Here is a 21,109-nt window from a genome sequence, read left to right as displayed (position 1 = left end):
GGAAGCGGGGCAGGCTAAGCTAACTGCTAGCCCACGCAGACCGGCAGTTCTGATAACACCAAGGGCGGTCTGGCGGTGGCCTCGCCTGGTGTTGACTGTGGTATTTTTGGTATCATGTGGAGTGCGGGGAGGTGTGTTGAAGGTGTCTGGCTGGGAGAGCTGGTGCTGGATTGGCTGGGAGAGCTTGATCTGCTGTATCCAGTGGGCCCAGGGACCACAACCCTGCCTGGAGCTGCGCCCGAAGAGGAAACAATGAGGGCGGTCTGACAGGATGCGGAAGTGGGGCAGGCTAAGCTAACTGCTAGCCCATACAGACCGGCAGTTTCGACAGTCATTCTGGCTGGCGTTCGTTCCCTTGGACAGTGATTTTCTTTTTCCTTTGTATAATTTGGATATATGTGTTAGTTTGGATATGTGTATTTTTGTGGTTTTTGGATGTGTTTTTGTCTTTGTGTTGCACTGCTGTGGGCTGGGGAAAACAATATTTCATTTGACAAATGACAAATAGTGTTCCTGATTCCTTCACTTCTTCTTTCAGCTTTTTCCCTGTCGGCCATCGACGAGGTGGCCGAGTGGTTAAGGCGATGGATTGCTAATCCATTGTGCTCTGCACGCGTGGGTTTGAATCCCATCCTCGTCGGCGAATTCCTGATTCCTAATATGTTGAAATTATAATATGTTAAATACCGATGATAAATCCATATGCATGTTAAGTGCATAGTATTTTTGAACCTAAATAACAATGAATTTTGATGTACTGACTGTAATTTATTGAAATAGTGAAATTTATTTAACGTTTACTGAAAACACTCGGTTCACCAAAAACGTTAATTTTGTGTTTTACTTTTGACATGCATGTGTCGTTGCTATGGTATGATTTAGCGCTCAGTGATCACCTTTTGTATAAAAGCGTTTGCTGAATTAGTAAATGCAAATATCCTTTGGCGGTGTCATTTCTGGTGACGATCATTACCATAAAGCAAAATTAATTGAGAGATTATAGTATAGAAGGGAGAGAGTGATGGGAGGTGCAAAGAGAGAGATAGGAGATGGAAAGAGAAATGGAGCTGTTGAGAGAGAAAGAAATGGAGAAAGAGAGTGGAAATGAGAGCGTCGCTGTCTGTCTTGCCCAACTTTTGCTGGAGGGACCTGTCAGGTTGTGGGTTTTGATCAATAATCCAGCAGCATCTCCAGCACAGCAGACATATTGTGAAGCTGCAAGAACAGCAGTGCCAAGGCTCGGGAGAAGCACAACGCTGAATAGATAATGGCTACAGGAGCACGAGAAAAGACAGAAAAAGTTATTTTCCAGGACCTGTAGTTGCCAAAGAGCGAAGGAGTCATGACTATAGTTGGATTGGGTTGATGAATAATGCAGAGCTCGGGTTATCATTTGGATTCAGTGGTATCTGGCCAGCCAATGTCATGCAGTGGGTTTCACTTGTATGCATGGGAGAGAAAATGCAGCTGCACAGGCAGCGTTTTCACTCCCATGACTGCCAGGTAATTGAGTAAAGCACTACATAATTCCATTAGATTAATGTCTCTTTCCATCGTTCTTTCTTCTTTCTTTTTCTGTCTGTTTCCATCTTTTTAACTCCCTCATTCCCTACTCCCCTCACCCTGTCTCTTGATGTCCTGCTTCTGTGGGCTTAGTGTGTAACTCCAGTTTATAACCCCTTCTGTCTACAGCGCTGGACTTAAGTGGATGTTAACTCCAGTGGTGTTCAACGCAGTTTGCAGAGATACGAGACCTGGTGTGATGTGAGGGTCGGCCCAGTGTTAGCCCCTGGCTAGCTGGAAGTCTGAATGAACACGCTGGATGGGACAAGAGTGTGGGAGAGGAAGCACAGGCCAGCCTGCTATCTGGTGATTAGTGTGTGTGTGTGTCTGTGTGTGTGTGATAGAGAATGACAGAGATAGAGATGGAGGGACGGAAGAAACTGAAATAACAAGTCTTGGGGAGGTTAGATAATCCCCAGCAGGAGCACGGGAGCTTTATGTTTGTTTGAAGATGTGTGTGTGTGTGTGTGTGTGTGTGTGTGTGTGTGTGTGTGTGTGTGTGTGTGTGTGTGTGTGTGTGTGTGTGTGTGTGTGTGTGTGTGAGTGCGTGCGTGCGTGCGTGCGTGTAAGGGGGGTCTTTGAGTGTAAGAGAGAGAGGGAAATGAACTTTCGCACACGACTTTGACAAGAAATAATTTGTCTGAAAGTACTGTGTGGGTGTGTGTGTGTGTGTGTGTGTGTGTGTGTGTGTATACACACATGTAAGAGTAATAGTATGTCTATGAATTTTTCAAGGCCCAGTTTCCTTAGGTTGGGTTACCCAAGGAAGCTAAACAGTAACCTTTCTCCGTAACCCTCTCTCACCATATTTTCGTGCCCTCATCTTCTTCCAGATACCATGCCATTGCTTTCAGCCAAACTATTTTTTATTTTTTTTTACAATTTATACCAGCTCAAGAATGGATGGAAGGAAGGGCACATCGTGGTACCTCTTCAAGCCTAGTAGGTAGCATGACGCATTGGTCGACAAAATGATTGCACTCATACAGAGTCCTTTATTAGAGTAATTGAATGACGAGCTTCAGCTGATGACTTATATAGGGGGGAGGGGGAACTGGGGGGAATAGCGTGATCCTCCTATGTGCTACGTCCCCCTGGCGAAACTCCTCACTATCAGGTGAAAAGAAGTGGCTGCCGACTCCACATGTATCGGAGGAGCCATATGGTAGTCTGCTGCAGCCCTCCCTGGATTGGCAGAGGGGGTGGAGCAGCAACTGGGACGGCTCGGAAGAGTGGGGTAATTGGCCAGGTACAATTGGGGAGAAAAAGGGGGGAAAGCCAAAAAAAGGAAGAAAATAGACAGGTCACATCATACTGGATAATCTCAAAACCAGAAGGTCATAATCTTTGCTAATGAATAATGTCTTAATCAGCAACGAGAACCATTGAACAAGGCTTTCAACCCCTACAAAATCGTAACATTTGGGAATAACAGCACTGGACAATATGAGAGGCACTCATTACATTGATGATGTAAACAGTGCCATCTCGGTCACCAACCAACAGCCGTTTTGAGGCACTTGTGGTTAATTTCAGGATGTTCTGTCCTTGTGTCTCGTGTGTCATGCCTTCTGTTTTACTCTACCCTTCCACACCGCTGTAGAAGTTGTTCACTAGATTACAAAAACTTTTTTTAAGGTTTAAGGTGTGATCTTGAAGCAGGCACAGACTTCTCCAAGCATGCCTATAACATTTAATTCATGTTACGACATATATGAATGAACACACTGACCAGCCCGGTGGGGGAGGCGGTACTGTTTTATCGTGGGTGAATAGTAGCGCTCGGAGCTCTCATACGCCACTTCAAAATGAAGAGCAGGCCACCGCCCCGTTGGCTCCACGCCCTGGCATGGCCACAACAAAGCAGCCAGAGCCAGTGTGTAAACAATAAGGCTGCACGTGCACGGCGGTGGTCTTTGTGTGACAGATGCAGTGGTTGAATATACTTTTCCCCTCCAACGACGCATCATCTTGCTGCTTTGAAACTGAAACCGTCTATATTTTGGGGTGTCTGCTTATGCATTTTTCATATCCTATTTCAGTTTTTCTACCGCTAAATTTATATTCTAAAGATGTCAAATGGTGATATGAGTCATGTTCAGCAGAATAGAAATTCTACCAGAGAATGTTTTAATTTGATTTGGACGAGGCCTTTTGATAATCCCCGTAGCTAGTCTAATTTCGTCAGAGGAAGGAAGAAAGGAAGGTGAAGGATAGAAAAGAGGCGAGTCTGTCTTTGAAATCCCATTAGTTCAGAATCCAATCTTGACATGATGTTCTCTTGTTTCACTCGCGAACCCCGTCTCCCTCTCCACCTTTCTGTTGTCTTAAGACTAAAACTACAGGGACATCTGGGTAGCGTAGTGGTCTATTCCGTTGCCTACCAACAAGGGGATCATCGGTTCGAATCCCCGTGTTACCTCCGACTTGGTCAGGCATCCCTACAGATACAATTGGCCGTGTGTGCGGATGAAAAGCCGGATGTGGGTATGTGTCCTGGTTGCTGCACTAGCACCTCCTCTGGTCAGTCAGGGCACCTGTTCAGAGGGGAGGGGGAACTGGGGGGAATAGCATGATCCTCCCATGCGCTACGTCCCCCTGGTGAAACCCCTCACTGTCGGGTGAAAAGAAGCAGCTGGCGACTTCACATGTATCGGAGGAGGCATTTGGGAGTCTGCAGCCCTCCCCGGATTGGCAGAGGGGGTGGAGCAGAGCTCGGCATGGCTCGGAAGAGTGGGGTAATTGGCTGGATACAGTTGGGGAGAAAAAAGGGGAAGAAATCCACACACACAAAAAAAAGAAGACTAAAACTACTATACGTGAGTGGTGTATCCACTTTCCTGCAAAGCAAGCTGATCGACAACCAGATAGGCCAAGAAATAGGTAGATAAGTGTACTGAACTGTAGTTACTAGACACTGTTCAGGTCACTCTCTTGTCCACAAACCTCAGCGATGGCGATAAGGTCCCCCATGTGTTAGAGCAGCCTTATCAGCCAGTTCACCCAATACATCAGCTATTATTTTTGTGACTGAAATCAGTTCCCTCTCTAATGTGAGGAGACCTTCAAGGAGTGACTCGGTGGCTTTCATATTTCTCCCTCTTGATACGATGAATATCTGTGAAACCCAGACATGAGCTTATCCATTTACATCTATGAGCCACTGCCTGGCTGCCCATCTGTCGCTGTGTATGCGTGTGTCCGTGTGCGTTCGGCAGATAATGAGCTGAGTCACGGTGTAGCAGCAGGTGCTTTATGATGGTTGTACACACATGTACAGTTTCGCACCCTTTCTCAGCTTTCTACCCCCCCCCTCTTTATTTTCCCCTGTCCCTCCACCACACCACATCACCTCACAGTGAAAAGACCCGTCGTTGCCACGGTAATGGTCCCTGGAGTTCCATCATGCCTATCCCCCGTTTTTGTCAGCACCCCAAAGGCATTACCGGAAATCTGCTGCCGAGTTTAGCAGTAACTGTACCAAGTGGAGTAAGCCAGGTCTAACACAGCAGTAAATTAGGTGGACTTTTGACATGTTGTGCGGCATCTGTCATGGTCCATTTTATGGGTTTCCCTGAGCTGAGGGACCTGCAAAGGGTTGCTTTATTGTCATCTCCCTCTTTATTTATTATTGCTCTAGTGCCCCCCCATCCCACCTCCTGCCCCCCATTGTCTCTGTCTGCAGGTTTCTCTGTCATCTCTCTACAGAATGTAGGGATTAAAGATTGTTTCACAGGTGTTCTTTGTTTTTCTGTTGTGCTGCTGTTAAGCCCACTGAGGCAAATTTCTAATTTGTGATATTGGGCTATACAAATAAAATGGACTTGACTGCTCTTTCTCTGCCTGCTTGAAAGCAGCACCAGCTTGAAATTGAATTGTATGAATTGCTTTGACAAATCACAGCCAGGAAATGCTTTCCTGTTGGCGCACTGCTAATCACAGCCAATGGAAACGCTGCAGCTGGACTCAGACGAATCTGTGATCAGAGAGGAAAATGTCAGCCTCGCACAAAAGCCGAGCAAGAAACACAAACAAGCAGACACGCCTCAGTTCAAACTCACTGCAAACTGTGTATTTGAGAAAACGCTGTCAAATGTTGTCTGTCTGTCGCCGTTCTCTCTGGCTTTTTTTTTCTCCTCAGAAAAGTTGCTCTTATCCTGTCTGAAAATGTGGTGGGCCCACAATGGAAATGGAAGGATGAGACCACTTATTCATTTGAAATGGTGCTAGAGTATTAAGAACAAGGGGACATGCTTCTCCCAAGTGTTATTATCTCTGCCGCATACATTTCAATCATGTCAGGAATCAATGAAGGGAGGAGTGACGGGGTTAGAGAGCCATTAGAGTGGATCTTTGGCTTATTCAAGGGTTATCATTTATTATTCATTCTGGATCATTGATTTTTGACTTGTAAAGATCAGAGTGCTAAGAGGCCTTGATCCAGATCCTAGTTAGTACCTGTCAAAACTGACTGTGTGTGTGTGTGTGTGTTGCAGCCCACGTGGAGAATGAGGAGCAGTACACACAGGCACTGGAAAAGTTTGGGGAGAACTGTGTGTACAGAGATGATCCTGACCTGGGATCTGCTTTCCTCAAGTTCTCTGTTTTCACCAAGGAGCTAACTGCACTCTTCAAAAACCTGGTGAGTCGTTTGTGTTGTGTTGTGTTGTGTTGTGTTGTGTTGTGTGCGTGCGTGCGTGCGTGCGTGCGTGCGTGCGTGCGTGCGTGCGTGCATGTGAATACCTGCCTGCCTGTGTATGCGTGGAATCCCCAAGGATTGAAAGTAGATTTCCATCCTGTTCCTAATTGTCTTCATCCCCTTGGGTCACACCTTGTGTGTGTTCTGTCTGACACACATATGCATTCAAAAACACATACACACATAGAGACACACGGACACACACAGTACACTTGAAACTTGTAGCCCTTAGGGGTAGCTCCAGTTTTCCATCGCAACAGCCAGAGTGCCACTGAAACACCGAATATCTGCTGGATCTAATGTACCAAAGCCTGGTTTTAAATGCACTCAAAGATTTGTTAAAAAAAAAAATCTTGACACCCATCAAGTGAGAAATCAAAATCAAATCAAATCAAATCAATTTTATTTGTATAGCCCAATATCACAAATTACAAATTTGCCTCAGTGGGCTTAACAGCAACGCAACATCCTGTCCTTAGACCCTCTCATCGGATAAGGAAAAACTCCCTAAAAAACCCCTTTAACAGGGAGAAAAAATAGGAAGAAACCTCAGGGAGAGCAACAGAGGAGGGATCTCTCTCCCAAGACGGACAGCGTGCAATGGATGTTGTGTTCACGCAATTTACATAATACAACATTGAAAGAGGATAACAGAATTGTAATAGACATAAAATTTGTGAAAAACATGATGCACAGGATGCCAAGCAGTGTCCACGTGCCAACAGAGCAGTCCAGGACCCAAGCCACGCGACCAGTATCATCATGTACTAAGAAAAACTTAGGTGAGTAGTGGAAGGGCAGGCAGCATCCAAATGGCGGCCACCATCACCATGGAGACCTAGGAGGAGAACTTGACCGCACATGCATGCAAGAGAGACTCACATGACACCATTCAAACACAGAGAAAGAGAAAGGAGAAGACATCATTCAGAGAGAGAGAAAAGACATGTTAGAGAAGAGAACAGTTTGCAATAGTCATTAGCCATAATCAATTAAGTCATCAATTCGTCATAATCTATACCCGATAATCTCGTCGGCAGAAGATTGGTTGGTAAATTCATTGAGACAGCAAACCAACCCGCCATCCAGTACAGGTTGTGAAGCACTCAACTTAAAGGCAACTAGTTGTAAACTAAGGCAAAAAGATGAGTTTTAAGTTTGGATTTAAAGGACTCAACAGACTCCGATTGTCTGATGGCAACAGGCAGTTTATTCCACAAAAATGGAGCCCGATAGGAAAAGGCCCTGCCACCAGCTGACTTCTTTTTAACTTTGGGTACACACAGGAGCCCTGTATTTTGAGAACGAAGTGCTCGAGATGGCATGTAAGGTTTAAGGAGATCAGACAGGTAGGATGGAGCAAGCCCATTTAGGATTTTATAAGTCAGCAGAAGCACCTTGTATTCTGATCTAATATGGATAGGAAGCCAATGAAGGGAGGCAAGAATTGGTGTAATATGGTCAAATTTCCTAGTTTTAGTTAGGATTCTAGCAGGAGCATTCTGAACCATCTGAAGACTTTTAGTACTAGAATGTGGCAGACCTGAGAACAGAACATTACAGTAATCAAGTCTGGATGAAACAAATGCATGTATTAGAATCTCTGCGTCAGCCATGGAGAGAAAAGACCGAATTTTAGATATGTTACTTAAATGAAAAAAGGCAGTCTTGGTGATTTCTTTAATGTGCTTATCAAAGGAAAGGCTGGGATCAAACGTAACACCAAGATTTTTGGCTGTCACACTTTGTGAAACCACAGAGTTGTCGATTGTTATCGTTACTTGATCAAATTGGTGTCTATGTCTAGCAGGGCCAATGACTAGCATCTCGGTTTTATCTGAATTTAAAAGCAGAAAGTTAAGTGACATCCAGTTTTTCACAGTAGCCAAGCAGGCCTCTAAGTTAGTGATTTGAGTATGATCATCAACCCTTATAGGCACATACAGCTGAGTATCATCAGCATAGCAATGGAAATTTATTCCGTAACTGCGTATAATTTGGCCAAGAGGTGTAATGTAAAGAGAGAAAAGTAGAGGGCCAAGTACTGAGCCCTGTGGCAAACCATGTTTAATGTCAGAAAATTTTGATATAATATTATTATAGCAGACACAATGTGTTCTTCCAGATAAGTAGGACTTAAGCCAAGAGAGAGCTAAGCCAGAGACACCAAAATTACAATTTAATCTATCCAAAAGTATACAGTGATCAATGGTGTCAAAGGCTGCACTGAGGTCCAGTAGTAGAAGCACAGAAGTGGAATCAGAGTCGATCGCCAGTAGAAGATCATTTACTACTCTGGTCAGAGCAGTTTCAGTGGAGTGACAGGGCCTGAAAGCCGACTGAAAAGGTTCATATAGATCGTTTTCTTTTATATGGGTCAAAAGTTGTTGATACACAACTCTCTCTAGTACTTTAGAGAAGAATGGAAGATTAGAGACTGACCGATAGTTATTAAGAGACCCTGGATCAAGGTGCGTTTTTTTAAGTAGAGGTTTAACCACAGCTGTCTTAAAACTGCTGGGAACAATGCCAGTAGTAAGAGATAAATTAACGATGTCTAGCATTGTAGGTCCAAGAAAAGGCCAGAGGTCTTTAAAAAGTTTTGGTGGTAAGGGATCAAGTAGGCAAGCAGTTGGTTTAGAAGCTGACACGAACTTAGTCAAAGTATCAAGTGAGATAGTCTCAAAAGCTGTAATAACTGTAACTGACAGTGACTCATTGTGTAGATATGAATTTAGTATGACAGGATCTGCAGGAGTAGATGGAGTTGAAGAACTAATTTTATTTAAGATCTCCTCAACCTTATTGCAGAAAAAATCTAGAAATTCATGGGCTGTGAATGGTGAGCAGCTAATAGACGACTGCTTTTTAGTAAGTTTAGATACAGTGTCAAAGAGAAATCTGGGGTTATGTTTATTAATATTTATTTAGTGAGAGAGATACGATGTTTTTGCAGAAGATAAAGCATGCTTGTATTTCAATAAACACTCATGCCACGATAGGTAAAAAGTTTCCAATTTCGATTTTCGCCATTTACGTTCCAGTCTCCTGCAGGTCCACTTAAGAGCACGTGTCTCATCATTAAACCAGGGTGTAGGCCTCTTTAGTCGCCTAGCTTTGGTAGTGAGAGGTGCAACTGAATCGAGGAGACTAGAGAGGGCCACATTTAAGTCACTAGTGAAATTTTCAACAGAGTCATTTACCACAGTGAAAGGAGCTAAGACTTCAGGCAGCTGCTGGCCAAATGCAGCTACAGTGGAGGGACCGATATGGCGAGTGTCCCACAGTGGGCCGCGTTTTAAGTTGCCCAGAGCTTTCTGACACGGGGATTTCTGTATCCGTGTTGTCCTAAGCCCTTGAATTCATCATTAGCGGTCACTCAGGGTCCAGTATGACTGTCCTCCTTCTAGGTCCTTGTGGGTATCCTTGTGGGACGACATTTGCATGTAACAGCTTTCTACGTGGAGTGGCTAATCAATCAATCAATCAATCAATCAATCAATCAATCAATCAATCAATCAGATTTTATTTGTATAGCACTTTTCATACAAACAAATGTAACACAGAGTGCTTCACACAATAAAACAATAATCCCCCCCCTCAATGAATAAATAAATGTGCCTGCGGCCACCACATGGTCCTTGGCAGGGGGTGGCCATAGTCCAGTGGCATGGAGAACCAAGATGATAGGGGACCACCTTCTGTTGCAGCCTTCATCTGCCTTCACTGGCATTGTCCTCTGCCAGGTCCGCCATTGAGGTCTTTGTTGGATTGTGCTTCGTCTGGAACCTCCCTCTTGACCTACCACATGCCCCCCTCCTGTAGGGTCACCTGACCCTACAGGAACCAAGCTCTGGATGGCATAGCTCTTGGGATCATTAGTATATGCAAGCTTATCCACCACGGCAAGGTGGCGATCCAGGAGAAGATCCTTGAATTACTGAGATAATGGCGAAGTCCTCATCTAGCTATGAATGTGTAATGAAATCTCTGTAAAGCACATTTCCCTCACTCTTAAAGTGCTTCCATTAGCTACACATGTAAAGGTGTTTCCATATCCAAACAGCATGCTAGCAGGGGGCATATTTGCCCACTGCCCATAGCGCTCCTGTGTCTTTTTTGTTTTTGTTGTTTTTGTGTTACCCATGTGAAATTTTACACACTTGGTTCTCTGTCAGCTAAGAGGATTGTGATACTGACAGGTATAAAGAGAGAGTCACAGTTGAGATTAGGCATTTATACCCCATTTTTGGGATGGTTTGAATGTTAGATTGTTATCATAAGGTTTTTTTTTCCCCTCAATGTCATTTTACCTCCTGCAGAACATTAAGGTTGAAGGAACAGAACAACTCTATGGGTGCATGCATGTGTTTTCTGTGGACTTGTGACTGAAGTATTGTCACTCTCGTCATACAATCGCCCCCCCCCCCACTTTTCTCCCCAATTGTATCTGGCCAATTACCCCACTCTTCCGAGCCGTCCCGATCTCTGCTCCACCCCCTCTGCCAATCCGGAGAGGGCTGCAGACTACCAGATGCCTCCTCCAATACATGTGGAGTCACTAGCTGCTTCTTTTAACGTGACAGTGAGGAGTTTCACCATGGGGACGTAGCATATGGGAGGATCACACTATTCCCCCCCCCCCCCAGAACAGGCGCCCCAAGGAGGTGCTAGTGCAGTAACCAGGGCACATACCCACATCCGGCTTCCTACCCACAGACACGGCCAACTGTGTCTGCAGGGATGCCCAACCAAGCTGGAGGTAACACGAGGATTCAAACTGGCGACCCCCATGTTGGTAGGCAACGGAATAAACCGCTATGCTACCTGGATGCCTCGCCCTTTTCTCTTTTAGCTTGACATGTACACAAGCACATACACACACTCACACATATTCATTCTCTCTCTCTCTCTCTCTCTCTCTCTCTCTCTCTCTCTCTCTCTCTCTCTCTCTCTCTCTCTCACTCTCACTCTCACTCTCACTCACTCGCATGCAGGAAGTATTATCTTTCTACAGCAACAGTAACCCTTCAGTATTAGCCTTGCCACAGGTTTAAATCCTCTAATGTGACCTCTCTTCGCTGATCTCTTTTCTTTTCTTTTTCTTTTCTTTCCCCAGTTCCAGAACATGAACAACATCATCACCTTTCCTTTGGACAGCCTGCTGAAAGGAGACCTGAAGGGAGTCAAGGGGGTAAGGCAGCACAACAGTCTACTCTGATGTTAGAGAATACTGCGACTGAATGGGAAAGTGTTACACGAGTATGTGATTAAGGATCACTGTAGTGGTGATTGGATAACAGCCCTAAATTACGCCGGCACCTGATTGCTCTCCGATTAGCTCAGTAGGGACGCTTGTGTAACATTTCCAACCATATTATCTGTTCCGGTGAAAGGGAACAGTAAAGAGAGACAGCCAAACAGTCAGTCATGTGTGTCCGCCACCCGAGTCCAGCCAGACAGACACTCTTTAATAGTCTCTTCAGCTCTGTAATCCAATCACCAGTCATTACCATCCACCGTGACCCCTGACTTTTCAGTGTGCAGCCATGTGATTGGCTGGAGCTTTTTCTAGGACAAAATGTGATTTAGCCACCTCCCTGATGAGGCCGGTTGCCTTAGAAATGCCAACTCCTCCCTATGACCCCCCCCCCCCACTCTCTCGCACTCTCTCGACCACACCACAGTCTTTCTCATCTCCTCTACCATGGCGCTCCTCTCTTCTTTCCCCTCCTGTCAGTCGCTCTGCACGTCTCATAAAACCTCGGGGTTTCACCCCTGATCTTGTCATCCCTTCAGGCTTTCCTCTGTCACCCCATCATCCTCTCAAACCTGTCTCTCAGTGTCTGAGGCTCTCTGTCTTTCTCCCTCTTGTTTTGTCCCTCCTTTCCTCCCTGCCCCCCTTCGTCTCTCCTCCACACGCACATCCTCCACCCCTAGCTATGCAGCGGAGTTGGGTTGGTGACACGCATCCACTCTTATTACCCCATGGATGATTCTCATTAACTCTCTTGACATGGGGCTAATGGGGTTGCTAGTTATAGCATTTGACACTCCACAATGCGCATGCATGCACGCGCGCGCACACACACACACGTACAGACCTTGTGTGTAAATGTCAGCAGTGTTGTAGGAGTTGAGAGAAAAGGAACTGTGTTGATTTAGGGAAAGAGGCAGGTGCAGAGCAAGATGGTAAGATACCGAAATGGGATGAACCAGTAAAGGTGACGATGACATACACCTGTCTGTCGCCAGTCAAGGACTTCGCTGTTAGTACTCCCATTATCCAACTCGTGTCCTCTCCCAGGGAGAAGTACCCATGAGAAGGAAGGTGAAAGGACTCCAGTCCTGTGTAAGTGACTGTTTAGACTATCAGAAGAGAGGAAAGCAGGGCAGGAAGGAGAGAAAGGTGAAGGCAGCAAAAGTCTTGGAAGTTCCTGACTGAGTCTGCACTCCTTTGCTTACAAGAGATGGGGACGAGGGCAAGGAAGGAGGGATGTAGGATGGAATATGAATGCCACAAGGGGGAGATTGGGCTGACTGAGGAAAAGAAAAGAGTCATATAGGAGCTGTATAGAGAGAGGAAAAATATTTCTAGGTACACAAATAGGTGGGAAAACGGGAACTTCAGATAAGAAATGAACATGAAAGGTGTCCGGATAGCATAGCGGTCTATTCTGTTGCCTACCAACATGGGGATCATCGGTTCGAATCCCCATGTTACCTCCAGCTTGGTCGGGCATCCCTACAGACACAATTGGCTGTGTCTGAGGGTGGGAAGCCTGATGTGGGTATGTGTCCTGGTCGCTGCGCTAGCGCCTCCTCTGGTTGGCCGGGGCACCTGTTCAGGGGGGAGGGGGAACTGGGGGGATAGCGTGATCCTCCCATGTGCTACGTCCCCCTGGTGAAACTCCTCACTGTCAGGTGAAAAGAAGCTGCTGGCGACTCCACATGTATTTGAGGAGGCATGTGGTAGTCTGCAGCCCTCCCCGGATCGGCAAAGGGGGTGGGGTGGAGCAGCGTGGGGTAATTGGCCGGATACAACTGGGAAGAAAAAGGGGGGGGCCCCCAAAAAAAGAAAAAGAAATGAACAGGAAGTGAGAATGTCGAGGGGGAAACAGTCAAAAAAAAGAGGTCATGAACTGGGGGGGGTCCAATACCTTACTTTAATTGTCACTGCTACACCATTAAGGGTTGTTTCATATGATTTAACTCAGGACTTAATTGCTTTTTTGGTGGCCGCCGTCCTCTCAGAGCTTGTTAATATTCTGAAAGGGCTGTGGAGGGCGGCCACTAATGGCTCTGTGATTATAGGGCTTCCACTGCACAACCTGTCGGTGGTGTCATTTGGCTAAAACCCCACCATTTTCCACCTCATCTGCCCCAAGTCATTTGACATCCAATGGGAAATGGGGTTTTGGCGCTTAAAAAGTTGACCTTATCGCAAGGAGTTTGCCATCACCTCCTGTCTTTATTTTATTTATCTATTTATTTTTTTACTGCTTTCTTATTCTTCCTTTAGTGTGCTGTTAAGTGAAGGACACAGGAAAGCAGATACTGAGTGGTATATTACAGTGAAACATTAGGAGTTGGCTGGACCGATAACAGCATGGACTCCCCATATCTGAAATGGTTTTTAGTCGTGATATGAATTCACTAAAACTAGTAAAATGTCTGAGATGGGGTCTAGTCTAGAGGCACATGGGAGACCTGATGAGATTATTATGATAGCCCATTACTTACACACACACACACACACACACACACACACACACACGCGCGCGCGCAGACACAGATTTATGAGACAATGAGTGGAGCCTGGAAAGTGCTGAGTCCATCAGACTCTTCTGCCAACAGGGGATTTACGGAGTGGATGCTAGTATGATGTCATGCTTGCAGCAGACCCCCACCTGCTCATCCTCTGCTTATTGTCCTGCTAGCTCCCGTGTTTTGAGCCCACCATGAGTCATATGTGCTTCCCAGTGGGCAGCTTCAGCCACAGTGGCCGGGGTGGTGCTTTAGAGTTAACGCTGTGTGTCTGTGTCTTTGTGTACGTGAGGGGGCTCTCTAATCTGTTGCCTTTGGACCGAACGACGTGAATACAGTTCAGCCCCCATCCCCATTGGCGTTCAGCGGCCTGTGAAAACCCAAACCACTCATCCATGTGCACTTTGATGGTTACTCAAGACTTTAGTGAGATTTGATTAATGTTTAGTGAAAACTGCTTGTGTTGTTGATCAACGGTCACAAGACAGTGTTTTACCCGTTATCTATTTTCGTTGCACTTTTACGAGAGTTCGACTGTTATACAGTAAATCTTGCAGGAGAAGAGCCTTGAGATTTATCGTTGCTGTTGCTTACAGCAGTGGCAGTAATCGTAGTGAGACGAAGGTGTTTTTATTAACTGAGAAAGTGGAAATAAGAGGGGCAGGAACCCATACTTAATACTAGTCTCTTCTCTAAATAGTGACATCAGCTTACATTTTACGAGACGTCCACTATTTTCTCTGGTTATTCATCCATGGGTTAAAGTTCATCTACATCGCAAGATAAGGTGTGCACATTTGGACCTGTTTCCATCCAATCCATTATGTAAACTGCTTATCCTACTCTGGGTCGTGGGGATGCTGGAGCCTACCCCAGCAGTCATTGGGCGGCAGGTGGGGAAACACCCTGGACAGGCCGCCAGTCCATCACAGGGGCCACACACACACACACACACACACACACACACACACACACACACACACACACACACCTAGGGACAGTTAAGTACGGCCGATTCACCTGACCTACATGTCTTTGGACTGTGTGAGGAAACCGGAGCACCCGGCCGAAACCCACGCAGACACAGGGAGAACATGCAAACTCCACACAGGAGACAACCCGGGACGACCCCCAGGGTTGGACTACCCCGAGCTTAACCCAGGACCTTTGTGCTGTGAGGCGACTGCGCTAACCACTGCACCACTGTACCACAGTGGACCTGTTAGTTTACTTAAAATAAAATTTTGCTATTAAATCAGGCTATTCTCAAAGCTAGACTAAGCTTAAAGCTGAAATCCATAATTTTTCCGATCCGTCCTTCTCTCTGGCAGAGAGAACTGCAAACAAGGTGTAGCAGCCATTGTCGCTTGTGTGCCGTCATTGCAGCAGTAAACCGTTTCCAAGATGGCATCCTCAGACCTAAGCTGATACAGGCAAACTAATACAACACAAACTACGTCAAACTATGTGGGAACATCGTTGTACTGTAATTGTGGTATTGCTAGATTACTCGTCCAATAGAAGCATTGCCACTTCATTATCACGTTTCAATCCTTTTTCATGTATGATTAATAATAATAATAATATATTTTATTTGTGGGCGCCTTTCAGAGCACTCAGGGACACCTTACAGAACACAGTAAAAAACAAGCAGCACTGTATCAGACAGCATAAAAAACAAAACAAAGCAGGGTTGACAATAAAAAGTTAATACAACAGATAAGTATAAAATCATCATCTGCTCAAAACTCAATGAAGCGTGTATCAGACTGAATATGCCAGTTTGAAAAGGTACGTTTTGAGATGGGCTTTGAAGATTGAAAGAGAGCCAATGTTGTGAATTTCTTGTGGGAGAGAGGTCCATAGCAAGGGGGCAGAATGACTGAAGGCTCTAGACCCCATGGTAGTCAGGCGGGCCAATGGTGTAGTGAGTTGGAGAGCAGAAGAGGATCTGAGAGTGTGGGAGGGCGTGTGGATATGAAGGAGTTCAGAAAGCTATGAAGGAGCTAAGCTATTAAGGGCCTTAAAGGTGAGGAGCAGGATCTTAAAGTCGATATGGTATTTAACAGGGAGCCAATGGATTTGCTGAAGAACAGGAGTGGTATGATCTATGGAAGGACTTCTGGTAATGATACGGGCAGCTGAATTCTGGACCAATTGAAGTTTATGAAGACACTTGACTAGGAACGTGTCTGTCCCACCCAGTCAAAATTTTCAGCAGCAGTATATGGAGACTGCAGTGTCTCCATCTGTGGTATATGTGGCACTTTGTATTATGTGACCTGACTAGATGATCTAGATGGATGAATTAACTACTTATTAATGGAGAAAAATCGGGGATTTCAGCTTTAAAGAAAAATTCAATTTTTTCACAACCCTGATCTTAGTGGTTTTTGACATTGTGTATATTGGCTGTGATATCATTTTACTCACCATCTTCATTTTGGAGACTTAGGACATGGGACCACTGTTAGACACTGTTTTACAATGGCATCTTATGGGGCAGCTGAACACGACATGAGTTCCCATCATCGATGACTTCTCAATTGCATTACGTTAAATGCACTTATTGTAAGTCGCTTTGGATAAAAGCGTCGGCTAAATGACTGTAATGTAATGTAATGCATTGGCCGGTCAATGAGTACTACTACATACATAAGCTGGTCATTCCTGCAAATTGAACCAGGTGTAGCTCACCAATGCAACAGACCATTGATAAAATTGGATGGATACAATTTTGGGCAATAACTTTTAATTTGCACTTTCATTTCCACTTCCAAATACCTGGTAGATAATTGGGTGAAATTCGATTTGTTGAAATATGTCTGACCCCCGTTTTCCATTGCCCTATAAGACACCATTGTAAAGCTGCATCCAGTGATGGTCCCATATCCAAATTTCCCGAAATGAAGCTGGTGAGTAAAATGACATCATAACTGATATGTACAACAGCAAAAACTATGATTCTTAAACCCAGGTTGTAAAAAACTGAGTTTTCCTTTAACCTTGTCCCCTATGTTGACGTCGTTACTCATTCACTACAGCAGCTAACTGGAACTGCATTACATGGGCTTGGTTGAAAGTAGGTAATGACAGTTATGAGGACATTGTTGAGGGTCCGGCATTGCTCTCCCAATTGTGTCCCCACTCCCATAACGTCAAAGGCAGCAAAACAGGGGAAAGGGAGAGTTTGATGCCCTCCGCTGCCAGGCAGCTCAGCTCTCCCTCACCCAACTCTGCCTGTCCCTGGTATTTTTAGCCAGTGTTACCATTTCTCTCCTCTGTCTGGCTGTGACATTTCCTTCCTCTCACCCTCTCTTTTCTCTCTTGCTCCCTCTTGACCCATGTTCTTTCCCTTTTCTTTTAGCAGCTTCCTCTCTCTGACCATTTTCTTCACAGTCTCTTTCTAGTTTCTTTTCACCCTTTACCCCCTCTTTCCATAGTCTTTTTATTCCTTCTCTCTCCCTCTCTCGCTCTCTCTCTCTCACCATGTGGTTTTTTTCTGCCTTCAGGCTAGGTGAATGAATGGCTGAGTGCTGCTTGACTTTGCCCAGTGAACCAGACCATGATCCTCTGGGCAGTCAGGTTAAGCTGGCCGCTCTGCTCTGTTGAAGTAAGGGTCGGCAGGGGTGCTCCCAATCCACTCAAGAGCTCTTCTAATGGGTGTAGCTGTAGGCTGCCTATTATACAAAATAGAGGTTGGAATATAAATGGCCCTTCTTCATGAACAGATATGCAAGTTAAGGCAATCAGGAAGCCAGAACGCTACTATAGTGCATAACATTAAAATGATTAAATTGGGTGAGAAACTCCCATATCAGTTAACCATCGTAATTGTATGCAATCGTATTTGACATTTTGCTCGCATGGCTGTCATTCAGGGTGTGGAAACGGATGCAGGCTTATTAAAAGTACAACCTCATTTCAAAGCATGGTTCCAGCTGGTGCTTGTCACAGTTTACTTTTGGTGTTTAATTACTGATAGAACATCCAAACCGTTAGCAGTTGAATGGTACGTACTTCCTTCATGTTATTGTTTTGTGCGGTTTTGTTTTGTATTGTGTGTGCTTTCTGGCTGCCTGGCGCTGGTGGAAGATGGCAATTACTTCTGTTGCACTGGGTTTTTCAGGAATGACACGGCCAATTGCACCACGTAATGTTTGCTATTGTTTGTCCTAATTGCTGTTTAATCAGCGCCACGGCGGCAATCAAGCTTTTTGCTCAAGCAGCTGTTGAACATGAAGCGAAGATGATGGAAAATCGGCATTGTGGCTCGCTGGTTTGACTAGCTGCATCACGCAATGATTGTCAAAAACACATTAACCCTTTCCAAACGTTCAAAGGTAACCTCACTTATTTCCCCACTGAGACAGCTGTGGAGGCTGTGGGCCACCCCAAATCTGTGAAGTGGACGTTCCAGCTTACTGAACAGCATTTCAGTAAAACACACGTACACACATAATTGTTTTCCATTAGTAAGGAAGGAATGCATTGTGCTGAACTGGTGAGAATAGGTAATTACTGACCTGGGCACCGGTGCGCATCTTTGCAGTGATACAATGATTTTAGCAGAGGTGGAAAACCCGGCTTCGGAAAGTAGAAGTACTAACCATGTATTTGTTCCACCCATGGACTAAGCCAGCTGATTTCACTAATTAGTTCTCCCACCTGGCTGAAGTGTTGTGTTAATTAGAATCAGCCGGTTTAGTGCATGGGTGGAGCAAATACATGGTTAGTACTTCTACTTTCTGAAGTGGAGTTTTCCACCTCTGGATTTTAGTAATGGTGTACATGTATGCTTATGTGCTTGCTTGCCCAGCAATTTAGCCGGTATATCTTGCGTTATGTCAACGTCGTTACCTTTTTACACAAAAAGAGCAAACAAGCTCAATTTCAGAGGAACTTTTTTTTTAACACATTCACAGTTGCATGTGGTAACACCTGGGATCTGCCCAGTACCACCACTTGTACAACTTCTGTTGTTGACCACTGAGCAGCTCTGCTGGATCTGTTGGAAGCCAACTGCCCTGCTCAAGGGCATCTTGATAGTAGTTGTGTGTGTGTGTGTGTGTGTGTGGGGGGGGGGGGGTTTACCGGTCATTGGTCATCGATTTTCCACACCCAGATCCAACTTCAGTTAAGCTTTTATTGCATTTTCATGCAGCTAAGTAAACTTTCCTGTAAATGACATACATGAGTACTTCTGACCAATACTTCAGCTCACTTTTTTTCCGTTTGTTTTTCTTTCCTCTTGCTCTGTTTCACAGGACCTGAAAAAGCCCTTTGATAAAGCCTGGAAGGACTACGAAACAAAAGTGTAAGAATCTTGAATATAACTAACGTTTTTGTTTTTTAAATAATGAGAGCATTGATAAGATAGTTGTAAGCAGAAAAAGCCAGATATTGTGCTTCCTACACTGGCTGACATTGTGCAGGCCATTGATGCAGTTCCTCAAAGCCTGCGATTGTTTACACATATGATCGCTGTTCGTGACAGTTTTCATTCAGCAGACAGGAATGACTCAGAGCCATATGTAGATGTCAGTGTGTTTAAAGAAATCTGCCTTGTAATTGTCTGCTTGACTAACCACTCTCCCCCTCTAACCTCCCCACTGTGATGCCATGGTCAGCACATCCTTGATATCATAATGTGAATAACCAACCCCCCACCTTCACTTGGTCACCTTAGCTCTGAAACACCATCTGCAATGACACGCCATTGTGATTGTGCATGCAAAGGATACATGAGATTTTATAGCACTGTCATATATTTTGCAAGCTGCAAGGGACATTCTTTATTGAAAGGGTAATCCTTTTTCGCCTGCACACCGATCCGCTGAGACAGTACTGACTTTGTACTGAAAACAAGAGTTCAGCTGGATGCTATGTGACTGCTCCTGACCCCACCCCACCCCAGCCCTCATCAGCTTGACTCCATTGATGACTTCGCTATACAATCAATGGCGCCTAGTTTTCTGCTGCGATTGAGAAGCATCCTTTTACCACGCCGTATTCTTCCGCTCCTCCTCCTTGAGGATGCTCCGTTCATTCCCGACATCATATCTCAGATCTCTCTGCTGTCTGCCGTCACTATTGCAGACTCCTTTCATGTTCGCAGACAGAGATTATGCTATTTTGTCCAAACTCAGCATTTACACTGACTGTCCTAAACTGGCCTGCGGGCTCTCTGTATCCATCTCTGTGGTTAGTTATGTTTTCTTCATCTCTGTCTTTCTCTGGCTCAGGGTCAATTCCCTTTCAATGCCATCTATTCAGGAAGTGTGTCAAATATAATCATTCATACATGTAAATGGTGACATTTTTGCTCTAAATTGTTTCCCCTCCCCCCCCTTTTTCTCTCCAATTGTACTTGGCCAATTACCCCACTCTTCTGAGCTGTCCCGGTCGCCGCTCCACCCCCTCTGCTGATTCAGGGAGGGCTGCAGACTACCACATGCCTCCTCTGATACATGTGCTCCTCTGATACAGCCGCTTCTTTTCACCTGAAAGTGAGGCGTTTCACCACGGGGATGTAGCATGTGGGAGGGATTATGCTATTCCCCACAGTTCCCCCTCCCCCCGACCGATCAAAGGAGGCGCTAGTGCATTGACCAGGACACATACCCACATCTGGCTTCCCACCCACAGACACGGCCAATTGTGTCTGTAGGGATGCCTGACCAAGCCAGAGGTAACACGGGGATTCGAACCGGCTACCCGGACGCCCAGCTCTAAATTGTTAACAAGAACATCACATATGAGAAAGGCATCAAAGGTTTTTCCCATTTTTGTTCTTATTGATGAGTTCCTTCCTGAACTGATTGTATTGAAAAAATTATGACGATGTGTCATTCAGTTTGGCTGGTGCCTGACAGTTGACCCCTAACATGTCTCTCCGAGTTCAACCCCTGATAATGCTGCTAATGCTTCAGCATTCTCAGGGCTGAAGATTCATGTGCTGACCAACTCAAACCAAGTTCACCTTGTTCTGTCTTTAGAGACGGGTTTAAAAACCAGAAATGGTATGAACTCAAACTGATGAGTTTTTACAAACCACATTGCCTGAGGGAGACCAGATAT

At 45.2% G+C, this 21,109-nt stretch overlaps 1 protein-coding gene and 1 non-coding gene across 2 annotated transcripts in view; both read left to right on the top strand.

Moving 5' to 3' along the window:
* Positions 1-21,109, top strand: part of asap2a (ArfGAP with SH3 domain, ankyrin repeat and PH domain 2a) — an 80,307-nt gene that overhangs the window by 33,437 nt on the left and 25,761 nt on the right. The window contains exons 3-5 of the mRNA XM_056295337.1: positions 6,060-6,205; positions 11,382-11,456; positions 19,297-19,346. Coding sequence (XP_056151312.1) covers positions 6,060-6,205; positions 11,382-11,456; positions 19,297-19,346 — 271 coding nt within the window. The remainder of the gene's footprint in view (positions 1-6,059; positions 6,206-11,381; positions 11,457-19,296; positions 19,347-21,109) is intronic.
* On the top strand, positions 559-640 carry trnas-gcu (transfer RNA serine (anticodon GCU)). The gene has a single exon. It is a non-coding gene; the product is annotated as a tRNA-Ser (tRNA).

The sequence above is a fragment of the Lampris incognitus genome, chromosome 16, assembly GCF_029633865.1.
Source record: "Lampris incognitus isolate fLamInc1 chromosome 16, fLamInc1.hap2, whole genome shotgun sequence".
Classification (NCBI taxonomy): Eukaryota; Metazoa; Chordata; class Actinopteri; order Lampriformes; family Lampridae; genus Lampris; species Lampris incognitus.
Note: the sequence above shows the minus strand (reverse complement) of the source record. Positions and strands in the feature narration are given on the sequence as shown.